Source organism: Tachypleus tridentatus, chromosome 6 (genome assembly GCF_004210375.1).
Source record: "Tachypleus tridentatus isolate NWPU-2018 chromosome 6, ASM421037v1, whole genome shotgun sequence".
Classification (NCBI taxonomy): Eukaryota; Metazoa; Arthropoda; class Merostomata; order Xiphosura; family Limulidae; genus Tachypleus; species Tachypleus tridentatus.
Genome location: NC_134830.1, coordinates 122,413,671 through 122,440,482, shown reverse-complemented (window position 1 = coordinate 122,440,482; position 26,812 = coordinate 122,413,671). Strand labels below are relative to the sequence as shown.

The 26,812-nt window shown below is 31.9% G+C and overlaps 1 protein-coding gene across 1 annotated transcript; it reads right to left on the bottom strand.

Annotated features, from left to right (window-relative positions):
• On the bottom strand, positions 1–23,438 carry LOC143253492 (protein phosphatase 1H). Its single transcript, XM_076507477.1, has 11 exons — positions 23,002–23,438; positions 18,373–18,682; positions 17,319–17,420; positions 14,189–14,353; positions 12,678–12,790; positions 11,174–11,258; positions 9,868–9,986; positions 7,753–7,816; positions 7,124–7,231; positions 6,601–6,764; positions 1–4,746 (listed from the first exon to the last, which is right to left on the bottom strand). Exons 1-11 carry the CDS (start codon positions 23,271–23,273, stop codon positions 4,560–4,562), a joined length of 1,689 nt encoding a protein of 562 aa, XP_076363592.1. The 5' UTR covers positions 23,274–23,438; the 3' UTR covers positions 1–4,559.
• Positions 23,439–26,812: the final 3,374 nt, after the last annotated feature.

Genomic DNA, 26,812 nt, shown 5'->3' with positions numbered 1-26,812 from the left:
TTATGCCTACTATATTGTTTATTGGCAAGTGAAAATAAATGAAACTGGCCAAGCAACAGTGTTTTCTAAACCTTAAGTGGACATATTCTTTTACACTATTCAAAGAAACTAACAAGTGCCAATACAATCAGAGCAAACCACTAGTTTGTTTCAAATTTTTCACAAAGTTACACAAGGCTTTCTGTCCCTAATTTAAAAGTTACAGACAAACAGAAAGCCAACTAGTCAACACTACTCACTGCCAACTGTTTGACTACTTTTTAAACAAAGGACAGTGAGAATGATCATGAAATAATAATGCTTCCACGGCTGAAAGGTCAAGGATGCTTGGTAATGGGATTTTCACTCGTGAATAACAAATTGCAAGTTGAGTGCCCTAAGGTAGGCCTAAATAAAAACAAGGATGTTAGAAAGGAGTGACTTACTTAGAACATACAACAGTTAGAGCTCACAAACTGGGAGAAGTTTTAGTAAATACAACTATGCTACTAGTTTCACTAGTTCATTCATGAATGACTCTTGTCTTACAATAAGACGTGCAAAAAGAAACTGTTAATCATTCAGGTGAAAACACACTTTTCTGAGAAAGTACCTGGTAAGGAAAAGATTTTCCCAGCTCAGTACAAAGTCCTAGAAAGCAAAGAATGAAATCTGATATTTAAGTAAAATAGTACATTCATTAAATGAAGAAACCGTATTCTCAAAATGGTTGGTATGGGTATTAAAATTTTAATTAAAATAAAGTATATTTTATTTTAAAGTATAAAAAGTATATTTTATTTTAATTAAAGTTTTAATACCCATACCAGCTGTCTTGAGAATACATTTTTATTTCAAGTGGTTTTCTGATCATCACAAAATGAAGAAACCATTCATTATTTCATTCTAAAAACACCACCAGAGCAAAAGTAGTCCTGTAATTGTATGGAAATATCGTTTGAACTAAGTTTACTGTTCAAACAATGTTTCAGATCATAATTCTTGTTCTTAGTACAAAATAGTATATCTAATTTATTAATATTAACGTAAAGTTATTTTATCATCATACAGATTAACTCATTTTAATTAGGGCAAAAAATGTAACTTTCTAGCTCTGAACACATGAATATAATACTAAACATTTATTGAAGACTTTTCACTTTAATACATTTGTTATCTCAAGATAATTTAATGCTGTCATTAAGTTTCAAAATATTGGTATTTTCATGTTTCCAAGTGATTATATTGTGCTGATAACTATTTCTCTAACATCACCTACAGGTAGTAAGGTAATATTTTGTATGCTTCATATTGTTGTTTTTGTCACAGTTTTTAAATAAGAAACTAGTCATCAACAGTCCAGAGCTAAAAGGAAGACCCTTCAATGATCTCAACCAGTTATCACATAACAATAATTAAATCAGAACAATGTAACAGATTAGCATAAAATAAAATGCTACATGAAACTATAGCACCCTGTACTTCATGTTGTACAAGTAAATTCCCAGTCTTTGTTAAAAGATTCACAACAGCCACCACCATTAAAAAACCAAAAACTATGAATAGTTCTACAGCCTGTATACAGAATTTAGAACATACAGAACAAACCAGATGCAATCACTTTGCTTAGAACATATACAGTTACAGAGTTTAGGACAAATACAGCAGACTACCTACAGCCACTGAACTTGGACATTTACAACACAGTGCTATGGTCACTAAGCTTAGAACAAACAAGACTATATACAGATATTGAGCTTAGAATACATACAAAAGACGAGATAACACCACTGAGCTTATAATGCACACAACAGATTACATACAGACACCAAGCTTAAAACATGTACAGAAGATTAGATAAAGCCACTCAGCTTAGGACAAACTACATACAGTTACAGCTTAGAACACATACAACATACTATATATAGTTACCAAGTTTGTTTGTTTTTTTTCCACATTTTGATAGAGCTCTTAGAAATAAGGCTACATTATCCTGCAAAACATTTTGAAGTTTAGGTATAACAAACTTATTCCACAGTAACACAGACTAAGTCAGTATCTATCTTGTATTTATGTCTTTGAGAAGTAAATATACAAATGTTTTATCCATTAAGTAAACTTATCAGAATTCTAGTAAACACATTTTTAGTACAGAGAATTATTCTAAACTACAAATTCCTGTTCCTAAAAATCTACAACAATTATACCTCATGACAGATATTTCTTAACCATGTCCTGTAGTAAAAACATTTACCCCTCTGGCTCTTCTTCAATAACCTTCAGTACAATTTCCAACAAATGGATGTCAGACTTCTGCTGGACTTGCAGCATATGTTCATTACTGTTGTAATGCTATTACTATAGATGTATATAAAATTTAAAATAATTCACATCTGAATTACAATAGAAGTGAAAAACGTTACACCAGAATCACCCCATTTGATGAACTGCAAACTTTTATACATTACCTTGAAAAGTGTGTGTCAATTAATAAGACAAGTACACTTTACAATAAGCTAAGTTATAGGCACATTACTAATACATGAGGGAAAAAAAAAGAAAAAAGGTGTACAATTTGGATTCACCAAAATATCAATTACACACAACCTTCACTCAATAAAAATTACATGAAATTATTTTGCTATTTTAACAAATTAAGAAATTTTATCCCTTACAAAAACTAATTTGAAAAAGAGATAATTAATTTTATTATGAAAATTATCATTAAATTTTAAAAGAAAAATGTTTTATTGGCCTTTAAAAATGAAAAACACATTTCATTCAGCATTGTCTTTTTTGTTTATAATACAATTATAGTTAACTTTCATTATATTTTTTCTATTATTTCATTATGCAGTTTAAAGAGACTTTTAAAAATAAACATAGATGTTTATTAGCAGTGAAATCATTCTCCATCTTTATTTTAGCAGTTAGTATCAACAACAAAAAAACAACATAATCATATATTTCAACAGTTAGAAATGAAACACATTCACTTCAGGTGTAACAGCTACACATGTCACCTATCAGAGTATATGGCAACAGCTATGCACCTGCCACCTATCAGAGCACATAGCAACAGCTACACTCCTGCACCTACTGTAATGCTTGGTAACAGCTACACACCTGCCACCTATTGTAGTATTTGGTAACAACTATGCACCTGCCACCTGTTGTAGTATTTGGTAACAACTATGCACCTGCCACCTGTTGTAGTATTTGGTAACAACTATGCACCTGCCACCTGTTGTAGTGTTTGGTAACAACTATGCACCTGCCACCTGTTGTAGTGTTTGGTAACAGCTACACACCTGCCACCTACTGTAGTATTTGGTACAAAAAAGACAAAATCACTTGTTTAGTGCCATGTAAGTCTGACAGTTGCACAAACCAGTCATTCAAAGAACCAACTGCCATGACTGACAAAAGCCATTATGAGTCCCAGGAAAGAAATGGTACTTGCTCCCTTCCTACACAGTTTTTGGAATGAAGCTTTGCACAAACTGGTTGAAGGCACTATAAAGTTTGCTTAAACATTCCATAATGACTTGATAAATTCTGTACATATTATTTTTCAGTAGTCTCCAGGTGAAATATTCCCAGCCTTGCATTCCTCTTGCTAGGGTTAAGATTTGCTCCAAGGTTAAGATTGATAAAAACCAGTAATTAATCCTACAGTTGCTGTAGGACTAATGGTCCCATAAGGTCTCTCGCAGTAGTTGCCAAAAATACTTAGGAATGATGAAATCAGTCATTCTTATGTAATCAATACAAGAAAAGTAACAAAACATCACTTACTGTAGTAGCTATTACAGCATAAAGAATGAAAACGACAAAGTGTTATTCAGTTTTACAGTCACTTGAGAGTGATGAAAGTTTCAACAATAAGTACTGTGATGAAATCCCTCAGTCGAGTAAATTCACTTCCTTTGAAATCAAATGAATTTTATCACATATTGAAACAACTACTTTCCCTAAGAAAAACATTAATGCTACATGTTAGTTTTACCTGATTCCAAGTTCAAAAATTGGAAACTTTAGACATATATATATGTCTAAAATTAAACCTGACTAAAGTAAAAACCTCTGATAAATCTATTTTAACCCTAACTTAACAATCCACTTATGTTTTCTGTAGTGTCCTCTAGGCAATCCAAAAGCTTGGACACATAAGAAAACTGAGTGGATGCTATCCATCAGATGAAGAGACACACCAAATTTCACTCACTATTAAAGTAAAATGCATTAAATTACCCAAATAATTATATTACCCCAGCACACAGTATCTATCTTCTTCATAAAAACCTGTAAAAACCTACACTCTCATTATAGTTAAACGAATATAATACTTTGAATGACAAATGTTTATCGAAACAAACACAGGAATATGTGATAAAAAAAACTTGTTTCATGTTGTGCATTCAAAACCTCTACCAAAATTCTGTTGGCGTTCAAAACTAGAATAATATATTTTCAGACTTAAAAATATTAATACTTTACACAATACACACATCTAGAAGAACTAGAGCAGTTACTGATCTTTGGTGATAAAGATGTACAATACTTTACAACTTTCCTCGCTATGTTCTACTAAAGCATGCATTCACAGTCTTCTCTTTCAGAAATTCTTCCTTGAAATGACGTAAAGGAATGACGAAAACACTAATGTCATCAATAGTTGCTGGTTTACTATCTGCTGTTTTCCAGTTTCTGTCACGAAGCTTTCCTCGGGAATGCATCACTAAGTCTTGGGCTGCAGAGATGTATCTATAGACACAATAAGATGCAGAAAACAAAAGACTTATCTGTACATAAACTTAAGGATTGAACAGAACAAGATATGAAACAGTTACAGCTGTACATAAACTGAAGATATTTGTTAAACATCAAGAAAGTTCCATCTACACCTAGTTCAGTACGAGTAAAATATACAAACATTATTTCTTAAACAAACAGACTAAATGATATACAGACCACAACAATTCTCTTTACATTTCATCATAATTATTAAAGTCATGTATCAGTGGAGATATTTGTTAATGTTTTTGTTCATCAAAGAGGAATACAGAAGAACCATCACATACAATAACTGTAGCTAATGGTGCACCTCTTTTGAGGAAAATATTCTTCCTTGGAAATTCATTCACTAATATTTTACACATGCAAAAAAATGGATTGAGCTATGACCTTACTTTAATTTTTCAAATTTTCCTAACTGAAAAGGTGTGTGTACACCAGCAAACATTGCAATGAAGTTATTAGAAAATTTTCATCAAAGCACTTTAATGACAATAAAATTTTCTGTTCACAAAAACCAAGGAAGAAACCCGACCAACTTTTCTGCACCTTTTGAAAAACTGATTCACTCACACCCCTTCTAATAAGAGCTAATAATTTTCTTTTTTGATGACTGGATTTGTTTCAATACCAAAATAAAACAATTATTATTAGAGACACAAACAAGGTTCTTCTATATATATTCTTGGCATGTTTTAACATCATTAACATGAATCACTATGATATGATGAACATTCTAACAAGGAACCTGAATCAATTATCACAATAATGGAGGTAGATTTGTTTGGAAGGTCCACTACTCACATCAACAACAAACATCACCACATGTTGTCAGTTGTGAAATTTGACAAAGGCATTCAAGTTCTCACTTGTACAGCTACTAATATGTATTGTTCTATACCAAACAATGATCCTTTCAGTAATGTTCAAACATGCCAAACCCAGTATGTATGTATATGTAAACTGTTGAATGAGTGTTATCCCACAAAATGTGAGGAAGAAAAACTTGGATAAATGATTATATAGAATAAAGTTGACTGCTTTTAACATCACACAAAATAAATTAGAATTATTTTTCATTTAGGCATTTCAATTTGTTTATTATCATCATGTATAGCTATAAAAAACACTCTTACATATATAAATCAAGTTGGTCCTGGAATAAACTAAGTTCTTCAGACTGAGAATAAACATCACAATCCAATTTTATCTTTTTTTTTTAATGTTTGGAGAGAACTTTTGCCATTGATACACATTAGACAAATCCAGATGACTATAAAAGTTCCATGTAATAGTGTCAGCCCCCTTGTGGCACAGTAACATGTCTGCAGACTCATGCCACTGAAAACCAAGTATCGATACCTATGGTGGACAGAACATAGACAGCCAGTTGTGTAGCTTTATGCTTAATTCTAAATAACAAATGATAGTGTCAGCTTCTTTCTACTCTGAGAAAATATCATATGAAATAAAGAAGTTAAACAAACTGTTAGAATCCTGCTATCTAACCCGTAAAACAAAACGTTAGAATCTCGCTATCTAGCCCGCGAAACAAAACGTTAGAATCTCGCTATCTAGCCCGCGAAACAAAACGTTAGAATCTCGCTATCTAGCCTGCGAAACAAAACGTTAGGATCTTGCTATCTAGCCCGCGAAACAAAACGTTAGAATCTCGCTATCTAGCCCGCGAAACAAAACGTTAGGATCTCGCTATCTAACCCGCGAAACAAAACGTTAGGATCTTGCTATCTAACCCGTGAAACAAGACATTAGGATCTTGCTATCTAACCCGTGAAACAAAACATTAGGATCTCACTATCTCACCTGTATTTAAAACGTTGAGCATCATTGGCAGGAAAATGGTCCAATGATTTCATTACAATTTCTGCAGCCTTGGAATTTGAGGTAATGTCCCATAGTCCATCTGTTCCCATAATCAGCACATCGCTGTCTGTTAGTTCTTCAGAAGCTAAGTCGAAAACCTTTACCTTTAAACACAATAATGATCCATGAATCTCATAAATTGTAGTTTCTGATACATTTATAGTAAAGATTTCTGCATTGGTAAAATGCAATTCCAAGTAACAATAACTACAGCAACAAATGTTATCTGTAGTTTCAAATTAGTTAAAACCTTTATATAAATAACTGTACACTCCCAGCACAAGCAATTACAACGCTGAGCATAAATTACAAAACGAAAATACATTTAGATTTGTCAAAGAAAATAACCAAAATTCATAAAAGTAGTGTAACATTTAGAAGACAGATAACAGAACTGCTACAAGAGCTCTCAACTTATCAGTAAGCTCAAAAACAGAATATAGATCATCTTCACAAAACTCACTTCAGGCTGAGCAGTAAGGAAAGGTTTGATGTACACATCGCTACTCTGTGCCTTCAGGTCATGATCTCCAAATCCTCGTGTAACTCCAATTGTTGCAAGAACCCTACTCTAGATTAAGTTAATATACAAATTACGTTTCAGCATCAATATACGATAATACACAAAGTAGATTTAAACATCAATAAAAAAAATCTTTTTGTTATCATTTTTTATTCATGACACAGAAACATACAGATGACTAATGTACATTAAACATTCAGTTGACTAATGTACATTAAACATTCAGTTGACTAATGTACATTAAACATTCAGTTGACTAATGTACATTAAACATACAGTTGACTAATGTACATTAAACATACAGTTGACTAATGTACATTAAACATACAGTTGCCTAATGTACATTAAACATACAGTTGACTAATGTACATTAAACATACAGTTGACTGCCATACTCTGACTATAGGTCTAAATGTAAGTAATAAATCATTATTTATACCTTTTATAAATAGAGGTTTTATGAATGATCAACAGATACTACGTAGATTACAATTTTTATTTTAACAAAGTGGTCATACATCATTTTAAAGAAATATTCTCTTCAATCAACAAAGATTTCATTAACATACCCTTTTTCCATCTCCATAGACTAGAGGAAATTTCAAATCTTCAACAACTACAGTCTTGTAAGTCCTAGCACAAAAATTATTTAAACTGTTGAACCTTTACATAACAAATATTACAACCTAGCCCTAACACAGAAATTATTTAAACTGTTCATCTCTTCTGTAACAAATATTACATCCCAGCCTTAGTACAGAAATTATTTAAACTGCTGAACCCTTGCATAACAAATATTACAACCTAGCCCTAACACAGAAATTGTTTAAACTGTTGAACCTTTCCATAACAAACATTACAACCAGTCCTAACACAGAAATGTTTAAAACTAATAACCTCTTCTGTAACAAATATTACAACCTAGCCTTAACACAGAAATTGTTTAAACTGTTGAACCTTTCCATAACAAACATTACAACCAGTCCTAACACAGAAATGTTTAAAACTAATAACCTCTTCTGTAACAAATATCACAACCTAGCCTTAACACAGAAATTATTTAAACTGTTAATCTCTTCCATAACAAATATTACATCCTAGCCCTAGCACAGAAATTATTTAAGCTGTTGAACCCTTCCTTAAGAAATATTACAACTTAATCCTAACATAGAAATTATTAATACCATTAATTCCATCATAACTATTACAATCTGTTAAACATTATAGACTTTCTGATGACCTTTATTTCTGTGCAATCTTTGAAATGTTCCTATTATTTTGAGGTCACATAGACATTAAAAATACCACCTTTCATCTAAATTTTATTATTTGACTTGCAACACATTTAGTATACTGGATAAGAGTTTATCTTTGCCAGCCCAGCTTATACTTCAACAATATTATTAAGGACAGAGGACAAGTCCTTAGTTATCAGTGAACTATTTAATTAAGAGCTAGGGGTAACTACCATACTCAATCCCCAAGTGAGTGGTAGTGTAGTTTTGGGAAGCCATAGGTTCTACCACCTAAGAACTAAACTCTGATTTTCCTTGTGAGCTGTCATGTTTTTTAGCTGTATTTTCTGATTATAGACTGGATATTCCCAATGATGTTGGGAGTTATTGCCACAGACACTTTTCATCATATTTTCATACCTTTCCTGAAAAACTGTACAACTTTTCATTATCTCCTTTCATATTTCTAGCTAGTTGAATGATAATGGACAAATTTTGGTTATTTATTATTTATACATATATGGATCCTGTTTTTCTCATAGATACCTTTCTTTATGACATAGGAACATACAGATCATAATAAAATTCAAAACGTATGTTAAGTTTCTTTTAAGAATTTGGTTTTACTTTTTATATTTTGTCATGATTGTTATACAGTGCTCAATTTCACCTACGTACACTTGGCACAGATGAAATAGCCTAACTGTTTTCAAATATGTTTATATGTTTAACACATTTTACACGAATGAACAGAGCATTTAAATTGAAGAAAAACCACACAAGAAATATGTCATAATGTGGTTCATATAATAACGTAGAGAAAGTCACATGGATAAAAACCAATCACAGACTAAACTACTAACATGTGACTGTGTTCTGTTTGTAAAGATTATTTTCATACAATAAACATTCCAATTGTATCTGCCTTTTTTCACATCATTTACAAAATCATGTCTAATACTGTATACACTAATTAAGAAGCTAATCAAACTTTGCAAGATATAACTGAATAATAATAGCAAAGGTACCAGATTGATAAACCAACACATTCCAACCAACATGCATTTACCTGTTTCATGATGGTGCATTCTCTAGTTTAGACTGGTATATTAAATAAGCTACCTTATTCACTAAGTTAATTTAATAGTTTCTCATTTACACAGGGTGTTTACTTCAATCAAAAATTTTGATACTTCCAATAACGTAAAAATTAAAATCTTTTCTCAAAGTACTGTGTCATATTGCAATAAATAAAACAATAACAGGATCTCAAAGTTTTTGAAAGACAGTGTTTTATTTTGTTCATTCTCTTTGTTAAATAAAATACTCAACTATTTTGAGAAATTTGTTAAAATGTACATTCTACTTTTAAGACAGCTGAAGAGAAAGTATTCTAGTTTAAGTACAAAATAACTCACTATCCAGTCATATACGAATAAATCAACTCACCATCCAGTCATATATGCATCTCTATATAGCATCTTCTTCCCTAAATCTTTCCTTATTGGCCTCCTTATAAATTCAAGGTGGGTAAAGTCTCGCCCAAGAAGCTCAGGTTGTAGCATGGCCTGAAATTATATGTGCTTCTTTTAGTTTTATGTTCCTAAATTACATGAAAGTTATTTGAATTCTATAAAAAATTAATTTGTCATTTCCGAAAACTCATTTTTAACCTAAAATTTATTTTGACCTTAGACTAGTTTCAGATACTAATATACTGTAGTTTATGAAGCATCCATTCTTTTGATTTTCTCACCAAATCAAACTGTATTTAGAATTACACACATAATTACATGTCTCATATAAACATAGGAGGTATGGTGATTAGGCCTACAAGTTAACTATTTTGAAAAATGCAATTTTCAGTTTTTCTTTTAATAAGAATTTCTACAGCAGAATAATTTTTATTTTTATTAGACTGTCTTTAATTATAGACTTTTTGCACGTGGTACAGTTGTAAAAGTTTCTGATTCTCATCATTACAGAACAAGTGCGAGTTATTATCTTCATTTGTCCTTTCTAATGATAATAGTCTCTAATTTATAACTTTGAAAGAATTTTATGCAACTGCTAAGTCAAGGTTTTAGCTATGCAGTTCTTATAAGAAAGAGGTTGAATAAAAGTGAAGCATATTTCCAATTTAATCTGCTAAATTAAAAACAAAAGTTCCAGGTAACACGATCAGAGCAGTGACTGTTGAACTTTTAGTGAAAGGGTCATCTTTAATAATGTAGCTTTTACAAAACACATCATACACAATTCACCTTTCATTAGCAAATACTACAGTTTTAATTGATAGAATTTTACTGTATTTAAAATTATTAATTTAAATGTGTGTAACAATATTCTTCCACTGCTAGCCACCATTATGACTTACATTTTCAGTACAGAAAAGCAGTTTTCAAACGAATATACAAAATTATCGCATAGCAAGATAAGAAAAATTACAACTACTATTAGGGTTAATCAATTTGTGTTATGATATATGTAGACTTTACTAGCATTGAAAAGAAGAGTTATAACAAGAAATACCACTTGAAGAAGGATCTGAAGTGAAAAAAAATACACTAAAAATAATTGAACATACAGGTATATAATGTTCATGTTTAAATTACAATAAAGTGGTACAACAAAATGATTAACATTAGGTGTACATCACAATCAGTTACACAATGGATTATAAAAGAAAAGGGAAAGATAATCAATGAACCATAAAACTTACTATTTATAAGTGATATCTGGTTGTATAACTCACCAAATATTTAATTCTTTCTCTCTCTGATTCAGGTGTGAAATCTACCGACATTGGAATGACACTGTTTCCCCTACAAATTATTGCTCTAAAGAAAGAATGGTGATTTAAAAACTAAATTCTAATAAACAATTATAATACAAATATGTTTCATTTTATTTAAAAATGTGTAATACATTTCACTATTGGCTATTAGCCTGTAAAGCACCTGTAATACAGACTACAACCTACATATTACAAATGGTTACTAACCTGTAAGGTATTTGTGATATAGAAAACAACTCATATATTACAAATGCTTGTAAGAAAAGGTTTATGTGACTGATAGAAATAAAATGTAGAAACAAACTTTACTCAACACAGAAACCTTTTCCACTTTAAACACTCTACAGGTTACTGAATAGACGTTTAGTTGCATGTGAATATTAGTTGCACTGTTCTGAAAAGATAATTATCATTTGTTTGATAATGTTATGATATATTAGTTAGTTCAATTATTTCCTTCTTCTCAAATAAGATAATATAACAGCTGAATAAAACAACCACAAGGATAAAATGTTTAAAATGTTTGCATCTGTACTGGATAGATTTGGTAGTTTCTTGTCCAGAACAGTCAGGCAACCAGTGGTGTCAAGCCCAGAATAGAAACAGAATAATAAATTAATCAATTTTAAATTATATTAAAACAACAACTGATATTGAACCATAGAAAGGTGAAGTTTAACCTAACTTGGTTAATAACACTAGCTTTCAAACAGAATAACTCGTGTACTTAAAGCAAACACAAACAACAAATAAAAACAACAACCTTGACATTTCTAATTGTTAAATTGTACAAAACATTTGTTTCCTGAACCTTTCTCTGAACTCTTCATTATATTCTAATACCAATGATGCTCATCTGAATATCAGACTTATGACTGTGGGCAGATTTTTGATCCTTATAATTTTGTAAAAGCAACACTTTAAATTAAATAAATATTTTAAGGCATTATCAAAATACATTAGAGACTTTCATTTAATGTTTGAAAAATATATATGATTATGACATTTATACTGGTGTCCAATAAAGTTTTGATACATGTCCTTACAGACTCTTTATAAAGCCCTGGCTGGTTTGTCTACAGACATTTCATAAAATTTTGAGTACTGTGTCTAGAAACTGTTTAGAAGGCCTTGCCTAGTATGTCTATAGACTGTTGATTAAACCTTGGCTTGTGCATCTACAAACTGTTTATGAAGCCTTGGCTGGTGTGTCTACAGACTGTTTATGAAGCTTTGGTTAGAGTGGCTGAAGAAGGTTTGCCTGTGAATGTTTCAAATTCTAACAATAATTGAAACAGCAATTTTAAAACAAAATATTGTACATAGTTAGAATTAATACTGTCACTTATTTATTTTCCTTAGAACTTCTTTCTCCCTTTAAACATAGATACAATTTCTTACTTTAATATAATTTGATGGACAGAACAAAGTATAACTAACATTATTTTCCCCAAATCCTTACCTACTGTCACCAGCATTGGCTATGTAGAGCTTTCCCAAAATAAAAACAGCCACCAAAGCTGTACACCCTCCAGTCATCTTGTAGCGAAGTTTATCTTGGGCAATTTGGTTGTCCTACACAGAAGGTTTACCTTAATCGAACAGCTTACTCATTTGAACACTGAACATGTTTTCTAATACTTCATCAGAAAATAATATTCGTTCTAAATACTACTGCAAAATCATACAATACGGTATTTGTTTTTCAAAACGTGGGTCTTCTGGGGTTTATAAAAACCAAAATATATTAATGTATCCTTTATCAATAACTTCAAGAATACAAGCACATCCAAAGTATCTTTAGTGGTTTACTGATAAAAACATTAATACAACTAATGTGTACTCTACAGTTTACTAATAACAATATAAACAGAATCAGTATGTCATACATGGTTCACTGATAAACAGAACCAATGTATCTTGTATAGTTTACTAATAACAATATATACTAACAAATATTGGCGAATCTGATTGATATAATTGACTTGAGACACCCTAGGTTTCGGACCATCCTACTAATAACAATATAAAGAGAACCAGTATTTCATGCATGGTTCATTGATAAACAGAACCAGTGTCCTGTATAGTTTACTAATAACAATATAAACAGAACCAAGATGTCCTGTATGGTTTACTAATAACAATATAAACAGAACCAATGTGTCCTGTATGGTTTACTAATAACAATATAAACAGAACCAATGTGTCCTGTATAGTTTACTAATAACAATATAAACAGAACCAAAATGTCCTGTATAGTTTACTAATAACAATATAAACAGAACCAATGTGTCCTGTATAGTTTACTAAGAACAATATAAACAGAACCAATAGTGTATAAACAGAACCAATGTATAGTTTACTAAGAACAATATAAACAGAACCAATGTGTCCTGTATAGTTTACTAAGAACAATATAAACAGAACCAATGTGTCCTGTATAGTTTACTAATAACAATATAAACAGAACCAATGTGTCCTGTATAGTTTACTAATAACAATATAAACAGAACCAGTATGCCATGCATGGTTCACTGATAAACAGAACCAATGTGTCCTCTATAGTTAATATTCATATCATTCCAATTGTTTATTACTTTGTAATTAAATACTTCTTCTGATTTAAGTTTTAATATAATATTTCAGTCATTTCATTACTATGAAATCCAGTGTTTTCCATGATACAAATACTCATGCACTAAATTTGTTGTTTTAACTTTTATAAATACTATTTCAGTATAAACTCTGAGCTTGTAACAGATGGGCCATTTGATATCTTGAGACAGAAACCCTTCTGTAATACCTGCTTGTAACAGACGGGCCATTTGATATCTTTAGATAGAAACCCATGTGTAATACCAATGTGTAACAGATGGGCCACTAAAATTTTTAAATAGAAATACATCTGTAATACTTACTTGTAATGACTCGTTCCAACAAAAACTGTGTCACTTCACAAGTTAGAATACATACCATACTCCAAAAAGCAGACTCTAAAGCTCCAGTAATAAGGCTATCAGTGGTAACCTTCTTCTCATTAGAGCCCAAAAATGAAGTTGATGATAAAGTTCCTTCCCCAGAACCAACCTCCTCTTCATCAGATGGTAGTAGTAGGTCAATCACACTCATCAGTTTTTCCTGCAATAGTTAAATATATGTATATGTGTGTTGAACCAGGATAAATTAATAAAGATGGCCTATTTTTTTAGCCTCAGTTATGCATATGTTCTACATATCTTTCATTGCTTTACAGATAACAGTTACAACATTCAACAGCAGATGCTTAAACTTCTTTAACCACCTTGCTGTGAGTATCCTTTTACAAGGTTTTAGTGTCTTTCATTCTATTCTCTTTGTTTGTTTGTTTTTGAAATTCGCACAAAGCTACTCGAGGGCTATCTGTGCTAGCCGTCCCTAATTTAGTAGTGCAAGACTAGAGGGAAGGCAGCTAGTCATCACCACCCACCGCCAACTCTTGGGCTACTCTTTTACCAACGAAAAGTGGAATTAACTGTCACTTTATAACGCCCCCACGGCTGGGAGGGTGAGCATGTTTAGCGCAACTCGGATGTGAACCCGCGACCCTCAGATTACGAGCGCATGCCTTAATGCGCTTGGCCATGCCAGGCCATCTCTATTCTATTAAAATAGTTTTTACTTATGTTATACCAATTAGTATAACAGAAAATCTTAGCTAGTACTCCATATATAATAGTATACAAGTTTTAAGTTCATAATTCTACAAGGAAATATTTTTAAAAATCCTGAATTTCCCATAGTGTGAAACATACAACAGATTTTCTTTAGGGATCTTCTCTTTTATCCACCATCCTTTCAGAAATCATGAAATGAAACAAATTACTCACTTTAAAATTGTCATTGTTCAGACAAACCATAATTTTTATAGCCTTTAATTTTGTTTGGTTACAGAACTACCAAAAAGAAAATCAACAAACCCCTCTTGCCACACCCACCTGTCACATCTTCCATTTCACTATATGTTAACAGTCCTCTCTTGTATTTAATTAATGATACATTACATATAACCAACAGAAAGTTAAGGTTTTCATTTATCAAATTACACATTGTATAACGTAGTGTTCTAAACAGATAATTTTCAAATTCAGTCAAAGTATAAACATCATTCCCATGGGTAGGCTTATGACTAGCTTGGAGGAACTTGTAATGGCTCTTGTTACATAGTTAGAAAGCCAGCAAAAAATTTAAAGAATTAGGGGAAATTGCCTACTTTTAAAATGTTAAAAATCTATGCTCTTTGGTGCAATATTTGATTAAATAAAATTTATAAGGTGCATCAATACCTTTAGTTTAAAAATGTATAGTTAAGTGTCACCAATAATCAACAGCAAGAGAAAAGGGAATTTGGAAATACCTTATTTCTTGTTTTTCATGTTTGTTATTTATTTATTATTATAAAAGTAACTAACATAGGAATATTTTAAGGTTAGTTAAGATGAGGCTAGATAAATAATAATATAATGTTTTACAAGGTGTTCATTCAAGCAGTTTCTTGGTAATGTAATTTTGATAACATAACATGAACTGTATGTTCTTTATAGTGCTTTGTAACTTATAATGGCTGGGAAAGTAGTTACGCACAGTTCAAAGGGTAATAAAAAACAAAACTGAATTATAAATAGATGTATACTGTTAGAAGTTTAAGGCTACTTAGAATAAATTATCTTAATTTTGTTTTGTTGGTTATGAAGTCAGTCAAACTGACCAATCCCATATAAATATAGCGTATAATAAATAACAGATGCATAATGAATGTATCTGTTTGAAGGGTATTTAAGAGGTTCTAAGGATCACACAAAGGACATTTGAGATTTTTGAGATGAGGAAAAGTATTTTTAATTTTTAATGTAAATTACTTTGCATATTGAGTATTCAAAATAAATACTCAATATATTCATGGTAAATATTTGATTAAAAATATTTCACTACAAATATGACTTGTATGTGAAAGACTGCAAAATTTTATGAAGATATACATAGCACATTGAAAATTAGAAGTATTAAATCTAAAAAGGACTTTAGACAAATACAGAGAGGTTACATGGTCTGTCATATAGACCAAGCCCATTAAACTGAAATAATTAAATTTACTTTACCATTCATTCCATAAATGTTTTTAACATTATAGAGAGGTTGATAGCATTACATTAAGCCAATTTTGGTGCCTTATCACATCACACTACTACGTCCAATCATGTTCTATCTGATGACCATGCATCATAACTACAGCCCTACAGCATAGTGTGTACTGCAAAGCTCTCTCTCAAGATGCTGTTCAGTTCAAAGAACATTGCTTTCCCTATCTGCTTTCCAGAATCCAACTAGTACATGGGATAACTTTCTGGACATAATTCAACAATCTAATTGCAGAAATCTGAAGGAGATACCTGCAACTAACAACTTGACCAGCATACCTTTGTATGCAATAACATACCATTCTAGAACTGTTTGAGGTTCACAATGAATGAGTTGTGGAACTGCAAGGAGCATGAGTTTTGTCAATTTTCCAGACAGATATCTTTCTTGATTATGTTGCATATTGTTATCTGGACACGTGGACAGCTTTTACTACTGATTTTGTGTTTGTGGATTCTCATCTGTTACAAAATGCCCACTTCAATTACCATGGGCAAAGTATAACTTGTCATGGTGTCACAAAGTGATCTATGCTCTCTTGTTATCTAATGTCAATAACTACAAGTGGTATTCCCATCTTTAAAATTATATGTCACAAACTGGACACATTTTAATAACCTATGTGTATCTTATTGTACATCATACTTAACAGTCTCAAAAGTTTTTTTTGGTAGCAACACAACTTATAAAATGCCAAACAATGTTAAAATTTACTTCTGACACTCTAATTTGAATAGTTAAATAATTTTAATGCCATATTCTCACCTTCTGTTGAATGCATCCCATATTCAATACCAGATGTCATCTTGACTGCCTTAAATTTAATTAAAATCCATTCTAACACTCACTGTACAGTTTCTCTAATTACCATAAGAGCACAACAATACAGAAAACTACATTAAACAATAGGCTACAAAAACTACTACACCTCAATTATTTTATGAAGCACATTAGAAGCTGCAACAGCTACACCAGAACCAGCATGTCCATCAAAAAGGGCAAAACAGATCCAAGGAAGCACCTTCTGTACCTACAAAAAACAACAAAAACTTTAAAATTATATCTATACAGACAAGTAACCAACTGACAAAAACAACCACCACCACTCACACATCTAAGCAGACAGGCAATCAATAAACAACAACAAACACCCACACATCTGTGCAGACACATAACCACCACCACTAGCACATTTATATAGACAAGTAACCAACTGACAAACAATAATCAGGAGTCCAGTCAAACTGAACCCTTTATGTCAGTAGAATACTTTGTGTTTTTTTGCCAAGGGTTTTTAATTTTCTTTTTTATATCAGATCATTTACTGATTATATTAAAGTATTGGACATTCTTAGTTGTACTGGGGATGTTGAGTTACCACAGAATAACTTGAATTAGTTCGACAAATATATATGCGAGTACAAATTTATCATAGCCTCGATCACATAAATACATGAAAAAGTCAAATGTCAGTTGAACATGTTTGATTTCTCTCGGTTTCCTGAACTATACGACTACAATTCTACTTTTACTTTGACAATATTTCATCTTATTGATTGTCTAATCTCATTTTAGTTAAATTTAATTGCTTAAATAGAAACAAAATGCTTATCAAGGAGGGAATTCCCAGAAGTAGATCAGACATTGTATTATGTGTGTGACTATTACATCATTATGACATCAAGCTAGGCTGGATCCAAACAGGAAAGCAAGAAATATTCCTGTGATCAAAGACACAAAAGTGGATTCACTTGCTTTGAATGCCTGAGGAAATTTGTCAAAAAATTAGTACAAGTCTGTAGTTGGTAATTACTACACAAAATAAACAGAATAAAAATTCCAGTACTAAAAATACCAATTATCTGTACAGAGAAGGATTACTTTTCCTCAGAAGGACAGGTGTGTACGTAAACACGTGGTCATTCTATGTTTTAAATTCACTGATACTTGGCATACAAGTTAGCTAAAAATAGCATTCTTACCATTTCTCGTTTACGAGTTTCGGGAGTGGATGGTGGAGTGCTAAATATACTGTCACCCTGCACAGAAGACACAGTTTGGTCAGGTTCACTTCGGCTTTTTGTTTCAGGAACAATAAATACTGGTTCAGTATTGGTTGCTTTCCCAGATGCAGGAGGTATAGGCATATTGGGTGTCAAAGCTGAGGTACTAGGTACTGGCACCGTGTGTCCTGGTTGTGGTGCTACTCCTGTCACAACCACTCTACGTAAGGTACCTTTATAATATGTCGCTTGGTCTTCGTTTCTAACACTCTTACCAGCATTGATAGCCCTGAAAGGTATTTTACACATAAAACAAAGTAAAACTTAAATCACCAGTTATTAATAACAACTAATAAGTTAATAATATTAATGTAGCATACAGGCAAGTAGGGGCTATTGAGTAATTCGAGGCTGTCCACAAGTAGGGACTACTGAGTGATTCGAGGCTGTCCCCATTTCAGAAAAAATAAAAACATAAAACCAAATTTTGTTTTTCTTCATTTAAACTCTTCTAAAGGACTAATTTACATTACTGCAGGTGAAAACTCATTCCCTAAGCCAATCACCTCATTATAAAATAAAGTCTTAACTGAAGCCAAGCCCATTCTTCTGTCCTATTTCTTTAAAATAAATCATTACCCTATCTATAACTTAGATTATCTCTTAAACTTTAACAATGTCATCTACTGCTCTTCTTTTCTTAAGATGTACAATAAGGTCTCAACCTTTTTTCTATGAAATAGTCCTTTCATCCCCCACATCATCCAAATACCCTCCCCTGAACCTTCTTCAGTAAATCAATATCCTTTCTTAGAAAGAGAAACTACAACTGTACACAGTATTCCATGTGAGGCCCAAAGTAGTAGTTTGTATGGACTGCTAGTTCACCAAAAAGGGGGCCAAAGCCCACCTGGAAGATCACCAGTTTTAACCACTTGCACTACCCTGTTAAAAAAATAAAACTGTCTGAGCTGAAGATGACTCCTAACCTACCAAGATTTAAAGTTGTGTCTCCTAGTTCTATTATTCTGATTGATAAACATGAAAAAATACAATGTACCAACACTATCAATTCCCTTTACAATCTTAAACACCTCAATCAGATGCCCCCAACTCTTCTTTTTGCAAGATTAAACAGTTTGAGAGATTTCAGTCTCTCCTTGTATGATAACATCTAAAATACCATTCTCTAAACCCTTTCTAAAACTCAGTGTATTTTCTAAGGTCAGGAGTCCAAGATTGAACACAATACTACAAATGTGATCTAACCAAATTGACCTCTTTAGACTTGTATTCAATATTTCTGTAGATATAAGTTAACATTCTATTTGCCCTACCACTAGCAAGATCAAAGTGCTTGGATGGTTTAATAAAGTAATCGACTATTACACAAATGTATCTTTGTTTTATGACACTGTTAAGGTTATTCCATCCAAATTATAATTCAAACTATTATTACCCACTACATTATCTTATATTTATTAAAATTAAAATCCATCTACGATTTATTTGATTAACTCACTAGATGATGTAAATCCTTTTGTAAATCTTCAGCATCCTCTTCACAGCCATAAACATTCAAAACCTTAATATCATCTGCAAATGCAATTGATTTGTTGACCATTTTTTAATCTACATCCTTACCCTCATCAACATAAGCAGTAATCTTTTCAAAGAAGGTCAGAAAGCAAGATTTTCCTTCAGTGAAACCATTTTTACTATCCAATAAAATTATAAACTTTGTTAAATGAATTTACAAAGCATTTTTTATTAGATATTCCAAAAGCTTTCCCACAAGTTGTGAAAGTCACTGTCAGCCTATGTATCCCTTGTATGTAAATGATTAAACTCCTTCTGAAATCCCACTGCCATTTCTCAGTATACACTTCTCTTTATATACAATCTTACTTTTACATGTTCTTTCACTAAGTCTTCAGTTATAAAGGTAGCAGTTCTTTCTCTAGCTCATATTAACCCTAACTTTTCTTAGATATAAGACTAACACACCTATAATTTTTATTACCTCTGTTAAAAAGAGGAGTTACATTACGTAACTTCCAATCCTCTGGTGCCTACCCATGATATTGACAAAAATAGTGCAAGTGGGTCACACATCAGATCTTTAACCTCCCTCAAAACACTTGGAGAGATATTATACGAACCAGATGCCTCATTGTTTTTTAAGCTTCCCAGTTTTTTCTCAACCAGTTCAGAATTAATGCATTCATCTTGTTTGATAATGCTTCCGTTTATCAACTGTTCAAGATGTGGAATACTGTTTAAATCTTTGTTAGTAGAAACTCAATGAAAAACAAAATTTGATAACCCAGTAGCCATCTTGTGATCATCAGCTACTTTATTGTCTCTCAATGTTCCTATCCCATTGTAACATTTTGTTTATCTTTAATGTATTTAAAGAAATCCTTACTGTTAATTTTTACACTTTCAGCCAAACTTTTCTGACTCATCCATTTTGATGTTCTAATTTCCTGTTTCAACAACTTTCTTGAACTTCTATATATATAATCTACTAAATCCTCTGTCATACCAGTCAGTTTAAATTTCTTATAGGTATCATGCTTTTCTTTAATTCTACCTGTTATACCCTTTGTGAGCCAATCTGTTTTTTACCTGCAGCTATCTTTTTATTTCAATAAGGAATATGACTACCTTGAATGTTTAAAAACTTATCTTTAAACATTTTCAACATCTCATCAGTGTCTCCAGATAACGCAGCTGCCCAGTTCACAACAGATAATTCTTGTTGCATCCATTCAAAATTTGTTTTGAAATTTGTAACCAAAATATCATTATTCTTTATCACCATATCCAGCAAAATATTAAATCTACAAGAGCAATGATCATTGGTACCCATATATTCTCCAGTTTCCACTCTCTCAATCATTTCTATATTTGAAGATAATAAATAACATCAAGTACTGCTGTGGTATAATATTTTAATCTGCAGACAAGACATACATGGTTTTAATTAAAAAAAAATAAAAATAAAACAGTAAGGCAACACATTTCCTGATTATTTTTTTTTATATAACAAAAGAAATTTAAGGTATTTTAAAAACTAACTGTACAGATAGATATTGCTACTGAAAATGTAAACTCTGGTAACTGACTCACAAAACTTCACAGGGTAACAAATTAGTCACAGATTAAGATGAGTAAATTCACACTTTACAAGCACAGCTCTATTTACCCTATTCAAAAGAAGTAATCTAATAATATGAATATCACATATCAACTTAATTTTAAGAAAAAGCCTAAATTAACTGATGAAGAATGTTATCATCATTGGATAAAGATGTATGATGAAGAGAAAAAAACTACACACATGATAGCTTATTTATGTTTCAACAATTTTGCAACAAAGTTAGAAAAAACATGATTTATTCCCTAGACAAAAATTTACTTTGTTTCAACCAATTTTATACCATTGGAACCTTCATTAGAGTTAGTATTACACAACCTCAGTGGTTACACATTAGCCAAATTAATGTTATCTGGAGAGCAGAGGTACTGGTTTTGACTAATTTTATTGCCAAGACACCTGTTAGTTTCAGGTATGAACTACGAATTTTTAAAAACAATATTTTCAACAGTCAACTGAATCCTGATAGCACTACATCAAGTACCTGAATAATATAAAACATTTAACTTGTAACTAGTGTACCAGATAAAATATGTAATTCAAAACTAAATTCTTTGGTCAAATAACCCTTATCTAGTTAAGCATATGAAATGCATCAGTACATTTCATATTCCAGTTACACACAGCCATCCAACATCATGGGTTACACTTCCCAAAAAATCTCACATAAAGTGTAAATATCAAACAACAAATTACAAGTTATTTGCTGAGCCCAATGGTGTGTGATTCTCTAACTGTAGTATGTAGAAAATAATGTTTACATTTAACACAAAAACAAAGTTTTAACAAGTCCATCTTCAGCTTCCTATATGCACAAACACAAGACCTTCCTACCATTCAAATTTATAAAATCAACACCATATATTCATCTTCCTGGTGTTAAGAATATTAGTTTTGTTACTACTTTTAAAAACAAAACAGGCCTGGATTTGTACTCCAGAAATTTTTTTAACAATAAACAGTACACAACTACTAGACTCATACAGGGTGATGGTAGAACCCATTATTTAAGGTTATGATTTCCTGATAAAATAAGAAGAAAAAAACCCTACTGAAATACAAATACTTTTGTTATTATTCACGAGAAAAAAATAAGAAAACATAGACTTGATTTACTTCATTATGTAACACAAATGTTGATATTAATAAACTCTACATTCAACTAGTATGTAGTATTAGCACTACACTACAAAATAACAGTATATTAGCAACAAGTGTAATATTAACAACTCTTACTTTATTATAAAGTGTTTTGAATATCAGTCTGTGTGTCGGTACCTAATTTCTAGATTCAATGCTAAGTATGTTATTTGTGAACAAAGAAAACTAAGAATTAAGGCATGAATACCTCTTTAGTCATCCAAGTATATAAACAAACGAACATTTTTTCAAGGCCCAAATACTTGGCTACAATGATTAAGTAATATATATACACATATTCTTACTCTGCATAGCCTGAATTCCATGGGAGCCTGGTTATATCACGAGGTACAATGATTGGTCGAATCGCATGGTCAGCGGATACTTGTACTTCATCATCAGTATTAAACTGCAGAAAATGAGGTCTGGTGTAAGGAAATTTTAAAGGACGGTCGAAAGACTGTAAGTCAGTTTCTCTAAAATTACTGTTGAGTTGATTAACACTGGCGGGCAGACCAGGTAACGTATCCAATCCACCAACCACATTATATAACGCATTTTTCATTCGATTAAACATATTTTTATTTTAATTTTGTAATATTGTTAATTTTTCAACTGAAAAAACTATTTTGTTAAAAAATATTGTAACATACTTTATCATAACAATTAACCTCCAAAAGCCAAACAACTTAACGTGACTTGTCAACAGTACCCCAAGTAACCTCTTCCGCTTAGTGCAACGCATTAAATACAACCTGGCGTTACTTTTTTAAATTTTAAACGGAAAAATAAATTATCTGCGATTTACAGTACATGGAGTGTGTGTGTATGTTTTCTTATAGCAAAGCCACATCGAGCTATCTGCTGAGCCCACCGAGAAGAATCGAACCCTTGAATTCAGCGTTGTAAATCCGTAGGCCTACCATTGTACTAGCGGGAAGCCAGTACATGAATGAGCATATTTAGTATTAAATAAAATATTTTTATTCAGTTGTAATAATTACAAAATACATTAAGCCGAATTATGTTCTCACTCATACTGTAAGTATATAGAAACTGCTAAGTATTATAGTACTTTTAAAATACCGAGTTAAAACCTATTGATTATACTAATACAGGAATATTACCTGATTGATTTCTAACCTTCAATAATAATAATTAAAAATAATAAATTCATAAAGGCGTTAAAACTTATCGATTTTCAATTGCGTAAACTTTAATAAATCGAAAAAAGAAAAAGAAACTCGATGCGTCCCATTTCAAGACACTAGATTTAGTGCAGCTAATAAAAGAATATAAATAGGTAAGAATATATTTATTTAAACAAGTTACAAAAAATAACGACTAACAAAAAATGGTTAGTTTTAACAAAGTAAAAAAAAAACAAGAAAAACGTTAAACACATGAAGGTTCCATAATAGTCTTAGGAACTCAAGAAACAGTCAACAACAGCAATATGTAAATAAATAAATAAATAAATAAAGTAAACTTTTCAGTTATTGTGACAACCATAATACTTAAAACTCTAACTGGTAGTATAATATCATATTAAGGTCTTATTTTGTTGTAACGTTTCTCTTTGTTTATTTTGTTTAAGTGACAATAGCATTTCAATTTCGTTATAAAATTTGATGCCACATCTTTTGAGTTTACCGGAAATACACAAACGAAACATTAGTTCGTCAAACATTGTTTCTGGTGTAACACTGATATTTTAGCGTCCTCTATCACCTGACTATTGATTTGCGTTAATATATCAATATAACCACTGAATTATTGGAGCTATTTCTATCGGTATTCACGCTACCTTTTTAATACAATTTAATGAAAACTATTTAAGAAAATCCATATACCTGTTAATACTAATATTGCTATTTACCTCTCTCTTTGCAATTTAAAATTATTTCTACTGAGGAAAAAGACATACATTAGCATTTCTTTTGTTTGTTTGTTATTATATTTAAACTACACAACGGGCTATCTGTACTCTACCTTCTGTAGCTATTGAAAGCTAATTTGGAGCGTTATAAGCTCTTGTACTGACCACTGAACCACGTAAACATATCAATTCTATTTGCTCCATGAGGAATATTGGGTATTATATTACACAAAATATTATTGTTGTAATTACTATTACTAACTTACATCAATTGTTAAGAAAAATATAATGTTTACACGTGTTAGTGTTTTCTGTGTTTCGTCTTAATACAGCAAACTATCTATTACTATAACCCTGGCCCGGCATAGTCAGGTGGTTAAGGCGTTCGAATCCCTATCGCACCAAACATTCTTGCCCTTTCAGCAGTTTGGGGCGTGTCAGCTACTCGAGGGTTATCTGTGCTAGCCGTCCCTAATTTAGCAGTGTAAAACTAGAGGGAAGGCAGCTAGTCATCACCACCCACCGACAACTCTTGGGCTATACTCTTTTACCAACGAATAGTGGGATTGATCGTAACATTATAACGCACCCACGGCTGAAAGGGCGAGCATGTTTGGCGCGACTGGGATGCGAACCCGCGACCCTCAGATTACGAGTCGCACGCCTTAACACGCTTGGCCATGCTGGGCCATCAGTTCTGGGATTAAGGAATTTGTGTTTCCACGTGTGGAGATAGAAGAAATGTCGTAAATATGAAAATAAATTAAAATGTAAGTAACTGTTTATTTGTGGATCCAGGCGTAAATTTACTTCTTAAAATCGTATAATGTGCAAAATTTCAAGATCTTCAAATAAAACATTTTCGATTTCAATTAAATCCATTAGAATTTCAATACTTTTTCTTTTCTAATCCAAATAATTTAAAAAAAGTTACAGTAAATATATATTTATCTATATGAATGTATATATTATAGTTACCAGATAGTGACATTTTGGCTCAGTTTGTGAAATCATTAATAAAAAAACAACAGTGACGACCGAAAGCCAAAACCTCTGGTGAAAAGGTTCAGTGTACACGTGCGTAAGCTCATCAACACACCATTAAGTACTCTTTTACTAACGAATAATGGGACTGATCATCACATTATAAAGCCCTCACGGCTGAAAGGGCGAGCATGTTTGGCTAGACAGGAATTCGAGCCCGCGACCCTCAGATTACGAGTCGAACGCCTTAACCCACCTGGCTATGCCGGGCCCTATTTTATGTGAAAGGAAAACTGGTGTCCCCCGAGAAAAACCTGCTTTCACTATCCAGACGTAAGGTTAACAACATGACACTATCACATTTGTAGTATCAACAGCTACTTTCACCTGAAAGGAAAATTTTGTTGTTGTTTATTCTGTTTGTCACTAAATTCTGTAGTTACGAACGTTGCCCCATCTCGTGTCATGAAGATGAATAATTATAAAAGTTTCTTTAGTGACTGAAATTCAATATTTTACTTTAATTTTTATTTTAATTATCCGCTCATATTTAATAATAAAACTGTTAAATATTTAAGTGCATTTCAACTTTCTTTACTGCCTGTCTTGGCTTTACGCAGTTGACCACTACAACAGACTTAACATCATTATTCTATACAAGCTGATGAGTTAGGACCCTCAGAAGTCATCATTATCATCATTCATTGTTTTGGTATTTGGTAGTGGTACCTTGATCTTCTGGTTACTGTCACTGATTGATCACTCTCAGGATTTTTGAAGAACCTCCTGTCATAGAGGACTGGATATTTTTATATTTCATTTCGTCACTCAGTCTATTCTAAGTTAATATTAAACTAAAAAGAAACCTAGCAATTGGATACTTATAACAGACGCACTGAAAGTTGGCCACGGTTCAATTTGTTGATGTTTCATGAAACTAAACTTCAGTAAGTCTCACAATTAGATATTTGTAACACAATAGATACTGTCCATGGTATGATTTGTCTCTATGTTCCCTACTCATGACTGTTAATTGGAAAGAGAAAGTTACTGGAGCTATTACCATTCACTGCCGTACTAGTAATGCAAGGAAATGCTTTATGCACAACAGTGGTAAAGATGCTTAAATAGAAGTCATAAAGGTACAGAGGCTGACTTAGGACAAACGAACTAGCATCATGATTTTATTCTCTCCTTCTTCCGTTAATTTAAAAACTTGTAACACAACTAAAGTGTCACTCCTCCAAGTAATA

Excerpts from the sequence above, each read along its gene's own strand:
- LOC143253492 (XM_076507477.1), bottom strand. The coding sequence starts at position 23,273 with ATGTTTAATCGAATGAAAAATGCGTTATATAATGTGGTTGGTGGATTG. Across the intron at positions 11,259-12,677 it reads GCCAATGCTGGTGACAGTAG|AGCAATAATTTGTAGGGGAA; the intron begins GTAAGGATTTGG and ends TTCTTTCTTTAG. Across the intron at positions 9,987-11,173 it reads GAGAAAGAATTAAATATTTG|GCCATGCTACAACCTGAGCT; the intron begins GTGAGTTATACA and ends ATATAATTTCAG.